The 9,846-nt window shown below is 31.3% G+C and overlaps 2 protein-coding genes across 2 annotated transcripts; both read right to left on the bottom strand.

Annotated features, from left to right (window-relative positions):
• Positions 1-1,556: 1,556 nt before the first annotated feature.
• Positions 1,557-2,988, bottom strand: LOC146926733 (putative glutathione S-transferase). The gene is made up of 2 exons (XM_085700236.1): positions 2,580-2,988; positions 1,557-2,169 (listed from the first exon to the last, which is right to left on the bottom strand). Exons 1-2 carry the CDS (start codon positions 2,898-2,900, stop codon positions 1,813-1,815), a joined length of 678 nt encoding a protein of 225 aa, XP_085556362.1. The 5' UTR covers positions 2,901-2,988; the 3' UTR covers positions 1,557-1,812.
• Positions 2,989-6,538: 3,550 nt separating this feature from the next.
• Positions 6,539-8,823, bottom strand: LOC146926732 (putative glutathione S-transferase). The gene is made up of 2 exons (XM_085700228.1): positions 8,435-8,823; positions 6,539-7,046 (listed from the first exon to the last, which is right to left on the bottom strand). The coding sequence occupies exons 1-2, from the start codon at positions 8,756-8,758 to the stop codon at positions 6,708-6,710; spliced, it is 663 nt and encodes a 220-aa protein (XP_085556354.1). The 5' UTR covers positions 8,759-8,823; the 3' UTR covers positions 6,539-6,707.
• Between the last annotated feature and the right edge of the window lie 1,023 nt (positions 8,824-9,846).

Below are 9,846 nucleotides of genomic sequence, written 5' to 3'. Positions count from 1 at the left end.
TCTTAGACCGACGTTAATCATCGCTAAAGTTTATGGCGATTTTAAGTATTGGTTCACGGTGCCAACCGGTAGAACTTGCCGGCTCTATAGTGTTGAAAATGCTTGACTATAATTTATTTTTTTGCTTTTATCAAATCTGAATACTTACATTTTCAAAGACTTCAACCAATTCAAAAATGGTTTTAGCTAGATAATCAATCCAACAGTTCAAAGATGCAGATTTCAAACATTTATGTTAGTAACGAGTGACAGAGTGATTGCACACTAAGCTAAACTGAAATAAGCATTTTTGTACTTAGTAATCATCTTCATCCCCGCGGCTTCTTCAATCACGGAGCCAGAAAGCTTAAGTAGGAAGCAACAATGTCCACAATACTAATTTTCTCTCCACCAAATTATGATGATGAGTTTATTAAATGTGTATGCACTAAGAAGTTAGAAAGGTTTATGTTTGTTGGTAGCATATATTTAGTAGAAGTAAGCATTGACCTTTTTTCTTTTAATGGCATGGTTGAATCCGGGGTATGATCGCCGGTTAGTTCTAATTACTCGAGATCCATACGCTACAGTTAGGGATGAAATCTCTGATCATATGTTGTTTTAAGATGTTAATCTTGGTATAATAAATGGACACACTCCAAGTGAAGAGATTTTATTTGAAGTGATTAGAGTTATGTTGGCAGAAATATTTCAATTTATTCGTTTGGGTGAAGAAAAAAGATAATGATTCTTTTTCCCAGTTTTTACAGGCAAATATTAGTAAACTAATAGGAGAAAAAATAATTTAACAAATTCTCCAAATAAATTGATCCGAGAGGAGAACCAAAATTGTATGAGGAGATTTTGATCCCTTCATCTATTCCAAAATATATCGAATTACACCACCAAAATTTAAACTCACACACAAGTGGAGGTGCAGGGTTCAAACCATGACGTCCGACCTAATAATTTTGGTGTTTTGTCGGTTCAACTTGGACTTGTGCACTAATTTATGTGTCGAAATAAACAACTTATCATCGATTTTTTTGAGGGGAGCTTATAAACGATTGTTGCTTTTTGAAAAGTGTGTCAAATCAGTTATTAATCACATATAAATGTTCTCTATTTCACTCTAATAAAATAGATGTATTTTATAGAAATTGGTAATGTGTCATGAGATCCCTCTAAATAATGAGTATCCTTCACATGTAATTTGAATTGAGTTACTTGCAAGATGTACATTGAAAGATAAAATCATAACTATATCTGAAACGTCTGAATCGTAATCACAACTATATACATTGACAAGTTAAGTACATTTGTTTACATATAAACAAAAAGAAATTCTAAACTTTTCTTTTGAAACAAAAAATATGAAATGTGTTAAAATTCAGCTAAATTGAAATTGTGCATAACTTCTCAAGTTACAAAGCTTGGTTATTTAATTCATAAGCACCGACGATGTTAATTGTTTTTACGTTGTTAATCAATCATAACCGATCGATGATCATTAGAAAAGATCGATTTTCCTCGCAAGTCATACACATGATTGTCTATGATTAGTTGACAGCTGACAGTTAACCAAAATTATTCTCATTATTGGAACCTTTCAATCATTAAGATTGCACTACATATCAAATAGGATACTTGAACTAAATATAAATATCAAATTTGTACTCATAAATAAGTAACAATAAAACTCAAAATACTGCGCAAATAAACTAAAATGAGTGAACATTGCTTTATTTCTGAGATTAGTCTAAAGACTAACCTATTCATCTCTCTTAATCCAACGGCTCTCGAGCATGCGGCATCACTCCTCCTGAAATTGGTCTATTTCGAAGCAGCACTAATCGCTGCATATCGAGATTTGAAAAAGCCGAGGAGTCCATCTCTTGGAGGGAGATTCTCTTTCACAATAGGATGATTGTTGAATTCTTGACTCCACTTATAGAGCTTAGGAAATTTGTCACTGCTAAGAACCTTCAACCCTACAGCTTCTTCAATCACAGGGAGCCAGAAAGCCAAGTATGAAGCAGCAATGTCCACAATGCTAATGTTTTCTCCACCAAAGAATTTGTGCTTGAGTTCATTCTCAAGAAATTCTAGGGCTTGCAATGATTCTTCAATGCCTTTCTCACGTTCTTCTTTGTTCACTGTCCATGCAGCCTTTGATATTGCTGGCAGGATCTAGAATCATAGAAAATAAAATTTATGTTGTTTCATAATATTATTAGGTACAAATTTTTTTTATTTGTTGAAAAGATATTAGGTATAAGAATTGAAAATGAAATATATTATGATGATGGATGTAATTTATCAATCATCATGGGTATGAATTGAAATGAATTTCATGATGTTTCATACACAGGGCCGGTCCAACGTATGGCTGAGACCTAAAGCCAAAATTTAAACAAGGCCTTTTAAAAATAATGTGAAATTTTTGACATTGGATCACTAATCACTAATGTACGAAGGAAATGTGTGCACGATATTATAATGAATTTGTCAGAATTACGATAAACCACTATGATTCTGGCCGGATACATCATGTATTTAGTATAGTTTTATAATTAAAATAGAAAATAAATATGGCTCACCTTGTCATCAATGAACCTCGACCAAAATCGAGCCAAGGCTTTCTCATAAGGTTGTTGAGGGAAAATAGGATAGTTCTCCCATGTTTCATCAATGTATTCAAGGATCACAAGGGACTCAGCTAAGGGTTTACCATTATGAACAAAAACAGGCACCTTCTTGTGAATAGGGTTATACTTAAGAAGAAGATCACTTTTGTTCCTTAGATTTTCTTCAATGTAAGTGTATTCAATACCCTTTAGTTTTAGAGCAATTTGCACCCTTCGAACAAATGGGCTTCCTCCTACACCTAATAATTGAACTTCTCCTTGATCATTGGCCATTTCAAAGTTTAGAAATTTTAAGATCTTCACAAAATGTGGATGTGGATTTTGGTTCAAACATGTTTTACTCTTTGGTTTGGGAGTTGTGACTCTTTAAAAGTGGGGACTTTGGTATATATATTGTCATAGATTAGTTAGGTAGGGTTTATGATGTAGAATTCACCACGTATTCATGTATGTTACACTTAGTTACGTAAGACCATACTACCAAATTGTCAACAAGAAATTAACATTTTCAGGCACAAATTTAAAATTAAAATTCAACCATAAATTATTATATGTGATTAATCATGTTCACTAAATGATTAATGAGTATGATTAGGTGTAACAACTAAGTATGTATTTAAGTACAAAATTACGGTTAATAAATATTATGTGTATTTTGCTTTAAAAAATATTATGTATATTTAAGCATTTGAAATTGGTGTATTTGAATGCAACTTGAATGGTTAATAAATATATGAATATTTGAACTTAATATTTGAATACAACTTGAATTGGTGTATTTGAACTTGTATGAATATTATGTATAATTAAATATTATAAATTTTAGAATCATGTAGTATATATGTTTCATTTCAATCACCCAACACACACACACACACACACACACACACACACATATATATATATATATATATATATATATTTGCATTAGGTTCTCAACAAGTTTTTTATTTATTTTAGTCATTTATTTCTAAATATACCTTAATTGTAGTTATTTTAATCGATTAGAGCACCTACTTAAAAAAGATAGAGTGTATTGGTACAAAAATTATTACTTGCAACCATCCATCCAAGTACATTTAAGTTGCAACCAAGAGTTGATAGTTTTTACACACGCTTTGCAATTGATAAAGATAGCTATAAGGACCAAAATTGACATAAATGGGACTAAATCTTTTTGAGAGTAAAAGCCAAAACCACCATACTAAACTACAAATATATTGAAGCCATTTTCACATTAAAAACATAACCAAACATAAAATATAATCTCTATGAAAAACTTATTAAAGGTAGAAGTTCAACATCTATTTCTATTTTAAAAGAAGTAATAGGGCTTAATTATCATTTTTTTTAATGAACAACAACTTTGGTAATTTATTAAAAGTATTGATATTTGTTCAACCATTTATAATGATATTTGAGACAATCTTCGTTTTCTCTTTTTTTATCGGTAAAAACTATAATTGAAAGAGAAAAATAAAGTAAGAGTAACAACTCAACATGAGTATAAGAGAGATAATTGTTTAAAAGTTATCATAAAACTATTAATTACTTCAAAACTACATTATTGATTTTCGTCATATAAGTATAATTCAAATTTGTCATCAAAATACAACTCAGATGATAAAAGATTATAGAGAAATTTGATATCTTTAGACATAAGTTTAAACTCACAATTTTTCACTTTATGTGAGTTTCATTTCTAAATCCTATAGACTTGCACACATTTTTAGTCTCTTATATCTATTGTGAGATTCATATTAAAAACCATAAAAAAAATATCTAAACTTATTTAATACCCCATCCGTCACAAAAGCAGCAAACTACTTTCCAACTCCATTTATAGAGCAATCCTTCTCTATTTTGGACATTCAGCTAGAAACCAGAAACTCAAAGCTGACCAAGCCAAAGGAATCTTCAACTACCTTTCCCTCCAACCCAACTTCCGCTACACTTACTCATCCTACCTACCTCATAAGGTTGCTATGTAGACCCCTCATATTACTCAACTATAGAAAAAGCCGATCGAAAATATGTTCTAATGAATTGAGAGACTTTTAAGTAAATATGAGGGACCAATATGAGGGACCTATTGAACAAGTGTTGCTGCCTCATTCTCTCCATAGTACCGTCCTAACATGTTTAGAGGTTTAAAAATAAATTTTATTATAATTCCTTTTTATAATTCCTTTTTTTTTTGTGGTGGCCGGTGGCCGGGGTTTGAACCCCGGACCTTGCATGCATTGTCCATACCAACTGAGCTATGCTCACGAGGACATAATAATTCCTTTTAAAATAAAGAAAACCAACACAAAACTAATAAATAAAAAAATTCAAATTTTTTTTGAGGAAAAAAAAAACCTAAATTAAAGAGGATACGAGACCCTCGACTATTTGAGTTGGACAAACATGTATATAACTAAACTGAATTTTATAAATTTTTTTATACTCAATTTTAAATTCTAAAATCTTAACTTGAAGGTTTCGCCCTTAAGTTGGCCTTGTCTCTTCAAATTTTGTCCCTCTGGACACTTCTCTCTTCTAGACAATCTCCCTCCTATATCGCCTCAAATCCGAATCTCAACCCATTACTTACCCTCTTGTCTTACTTGATCAAAATCTAGGCCAAAGCTAATTTGTCTTACAAAGCCCTTATTATTACCTTCTACACCATGTTGCAAATTCAATTGCTAGCCTTTAAATGAATAGATTTTCTAGGGACTAGGTTTGTTTGCTACTTTTTGTTGATAAATTTGATAATTTTTCACTAAAAATCTTGTTGGACAATTCATATGAGCTCAATAACATCCACATCATCAGGGTAATGACCACGTATGCCTTTTTTTTTTTTAAAGGAAACTCAACAAAAGGCCGATTTTGTCAATGTTATGAAAATTAAAGGACCAATATGTAGGAAAAATAATAAAAGATTAACTTGTTACAATAAACTAACTTAAAAGAACTACAAGAGATCTAGAAGTCCTAACTCAACTGGTAAATGCCGAAATTGCAAGGTCGGACGTCGTGACTCGAGTTCGAACCCAGAACCTCACAGTTGTGTGTGAGTTTAATTTCAGCGGTTTACCACTTCATCTAAGAAAAAATAAAAAAAAAGAACTACAAGAGCAATTTTATATTTAACACTTTATCATGAATAGATAAAAACAAGGAATAATGAAGAAATATTTATATTGTTTTAGTAAAAAATACGGAAAAATATTTATTTTGTCATGTACTTGATTAACTTATCCCAATGTGGTGTTGGAATCTAATGATCTGCGTGTAAAAAACTGATTCTAAAAACATAAACGAGTATAAGAAGAAATGCACAATAATAGAAATAATGCAAAAGATTAAAATACACAAAGAAAAACAGAGTACAAGAGCAGATGAATGATCAACATTTATTCCAATATTTGACTCGAGTTCAGTTCATTATTGATGAGCTAAAACTTAAGCAGATTAATGGCACACTTAAGGAAGTATCATTGAAGCTTGATAATATCGTTATAGCCATTACAAATTGATAAACTAAAAAAATACTAATGTGATCAAAGATTTTAAAATTAAAAACCAAATTATTTTGTTCATGCAATTTTAGAGACTAAATGATCATTCACTCATTTTAACATGTGATTTATGTCCACTAGCACCAAGAAAGAGGGAGATAGGACTATTGATAATGAAGTTATACAACTCTTGATCCTCTTGTACTAATTTATCCGAATGGAATCACATGTAAGCAAGTTCTTGGCATTGTTAACCAAACAATTAGGCTGAAGTGGTTAATGAACTCTACTAAAGACGAATTGTTTTGAAGAACCCGAGTCAATTCTGAAATAATTATTGGCTAGACTTTACTTACATTCTGGCTAAACTCTGAATTACCATAGTCTCTTTAACCTGAGAACTAACAAAAAAAACTCTTGGCATTGTTCAATTAAAGTGGAAGTCAAGCAAAAAAAAAACAAGTTTATTGCTTACAACTCAAATCAGTGCTTCTACTCATTACAACATGATTATTATGAAGGAAAATTAAATCATGACAAACAATTATAAATCATGCCTCTAAAATTGGCTCTACTTTGAAGCTGAAGCTTTGAAAAATGCAAATAGTTCATCTCTTGGAGGCAACCCTTCCTTGATAACAGGGTGATTGATAAATTCTTGACTCCATTTATATATCTTAGGAAATTTCTCAAGAGTGAGTAACTCCAACCCTGCAATTTCTTGTAATATATAAACCCAATAACCAATGAAATTAGCAGCAATATCTACAAGTCCTAAGGTTTCTCCACCAAAGAATTTCTTGTCCTTTATTTCATCCTCTAGTATCTTTAGAGCTTCTAAGGCTTCCTCCACAGCTTTCTCACGTCCCTTCTCATCACTCCAGCAAGCATTCCATATTGCAGGCAAAATCTAAATCCAAAAAGAAAAATCTTATGTAAATAAATTGTGCACAAATACAACGTATGCCACTAGCAAGTTTGTTTTTAATATACTATATTTGGACCGCGGCATCAAGATTTTTGATGTATCTGCTACAACAATGTGGTCGCTATTAAGGCAAACATTTTTTTGAAAAAGCTAAACTAACGCAGTCAAATTAACATTAGGCAAAATCGAACCTGAAACCTTGAGGAGGAACAGACTTCAAATTATTAAGGCAAACAGTGACTGCATTTTGACGCAAATTCTTTGCAATATCAAAGATTGCGATGTAAGTGTAACCATGACCGATGATTGTCCAACAATTCTAAGTTGGGGGTACACAATGGTGATTGCTATGTCAGGGTTTTGAACCAGCATAGTGAGACTAATTCCTGAGTGTTTATTATTAGGTTCTACTATTGCACAAATTGATTTTGATTGAGTTGATTTGTAAACTTTCTTTTTGTTGAACACAATTGATTTGTAAACTTGATCATAGTTAAAAGTGAATTTAATTTAGAATGATTTTGTGTGGATACATTTAAGTGTTGAACAATAAACTTAAGTCCAAAAGTAGAATGTTTATTTTCCCAGTCTATGAGGTGCCTATGAGGTTCTCACGTGCCTTATGCACTTCGAATTTTAGAATCTGAACTGCATATAAAACCTCCAAAAATACGTTGAAATATTTCGGATTTTAGAATCCTAATAGAACGTGCGAGAAACTCATAGGGTGGGAAAAGTAATGGCCGCAAAAGTATAGTCTGCATGCTACAACTACAAATCCTAGTAGTATCAGGTTAGAATGACAAAACCATTTCCAATAAAAAACAACACAAACATACTAAAATCTATTTTGGCTCTGTTTGGTAAAATTAGCTGATAGCTTTTGCTTTGAATAATAAGGGTAAATATGGAAGAAAAAATGAGAAGCTAAAAGCTATAAGCTCAAAAGCTAATTGAAGTAGCTTCTGAAAAATAGCTTATAAGCTCCTGAAATAAGCTATAAGCTCGTTGTACCAAACAGAGCTTTTGTGTTACCAAACAGAGTTTTTTTTGTCAAATGAGCTTATAAGCTAAAAGCTAAGAGCTAAAAGCTCTTTTTTTGGGTTTACCAAACAGAGCCTTTAAGTTTTCAGAATCACTTTTGCCTATCCTAAAATGAATCCAAACATACACTTATTTTTCTTGAATAGAGTCTCACCTTAACAACTCTCTCACCTCTACTTTATTGCTATCATAATTTTCTTGAATAGAGTCTCACCTTAACAACTCTCTCACCTCTACTTTATTGCTATCATAATTGTGGTTATTACAAATAAGAATTTAAAACATGAACCTTAAAAGTGTAACAAAAAAAGAATCATGATACTAACCTTGTCATCAAGAGTCTTAGACCAAAACCGAGCCAAGGCTCTCTCATAAGGATCTTGAGACAAAAGTGGATTATTCTTCCATGTATCATCTATGTATTCAAGAATGATAAGAGACTCAGCAATTGGATTTCCATTGTGAACAAGAATAGGTACCTTCTTGTAAACAGGATTGTATTTAAGAAGATCATCACTTTTATTAGCTAGATTTTCTTCAGAGTATTTGTATGGAACACCTTTGAGTTTTAAAGCAAGATCAATTCTGTTGCTAAATGGACTTGCCCATTTTCCTAATAGCCTCACTTCTTCTTGATTTGCAGTAGCCATTTTTTTTGTGAGCTCAAAATGAATTTTGTACCTAAGAAATGTGATTTTTAGGATATGATTGTAATAGCTTTGATTAAAAGTTTTTGCTGTTTATAGAGGACAAGGATTAGTGTTTGGTTTGTGATGTTTTTGGTCAACTTTGATGGACTAGAGCATGGTGGGTTGGTGGCTACTGGGTAGGTAAGCTTCCTACCTTGACTAATCTATCATATATTATTAGAAAATAATTTCTAAAATATCTTAAAAAATATTTACGTAACATAATTTTATTGAGTACATAAATCTATATTATCATTTTTATCATCATCATCTTGTGCTCCCTCCTTCATTGAAATAGTTTATGAGATGAGAATTCTTTTATTGGGGTTTATTGTTTTTGGCTACGTTTATAAAACAAGGAAAATGTTAAAGATGAAAATTATATATTGAAAATTATGTCAATCTATTTTTTAAACTTTTGACAATTACTTTTTTTCAATAAAAAATTCTAACTAATTGTGAAAACTTTATCATGTGTATTTAGGGTACATGTTAACATGACTCATAAAATAAATATATATTTTTTAACTAGTCTAATTTTTCATAGATGTAGACGAAGAGACAAACATCATTTGAATTCATATAAATTTGAAAAATATCCAACTTAACAATATTAGCAATTGAGTTAGGTCTTTCAGACCCTTCACTGATCTAGTTAATGATCACTCATCAAGTAGTTTTTCTTCGTTCACTTTGTTTGTTTGTTTATTTATTTATTATATGGAGTATTGTGAATTAACATTTTTATTATAGATAATGAGGTGCAATGGAGAGGAGGCATCCCATGAATTAACATTTGATATTATTCATTTTACTCTTTAAAATGAGTTGTTCACTTTAGAGAAACCGCATCCAAATTACCACATGTGAAGAGTGTATAGTATGATGGTGAAGATACGATGAGACCAAAGGCTAAATGATAGGGTCCACCATAGACCACATATAGCATTTAACCATCCTAAAAGTTGCCTCAGTAAAGAATGTAAAATATTTTGTAGGAACTACCCATTCTTATATGTGGAAGAAAAATAAATTTATGCATTTTAAGA

This window comes from Medicago sativa, chromosome 4 (assembly GCF_051527215.1).
Source record: "Medicago sativa cultivar Bolivia chromosome 4, Bolivia_mono, whole genome shotgun sequence".
In the NCBI taxonomy this organism is placed as follows: Eukaryota; Viridiplantae; Streptophyta; class Magnoliopsida; order Fabales; family Fabaceae; genus Medicago; species Medicago sativa.
The sequence above is the reverse complement of the archived record's forward strand: the minus strand, read 5'-3'. Positions and strand labels throughout refer to the sequence as shown.

Bases quoted from the DNA above. Each gene is read 5' to 3' on its own strand.
- LOC146926733 (XM_085700236.1), bottom strand. From the start codon at position 2,900: ATGGCCAATGATCAAGGAGAAGTTCAATTATTAGGTGTAGGAGGAAGC. The intron at 2,170-2,579 runs GTGAGCCATATT...CTATGATTCTAG, and splicing joins CGAGGTTCATTGATGACAAG to ATCCTGCCAGCAATATCAAA.
- LOC146926732 (XM_085700228.1), bottom strand. From the start codon at position 8,758: ATGGCTACTGCAAATCAAGAAGAAGTGAGGCTATTAGGAAAATGGGCA. The intron at 7,047-8,434 runs GTTAGTATCATG...TTTTGGATTTAG, and splicing joins CTAAGACTCTTGATGACAAG to ATTTTGCCTGCAATATGGAA.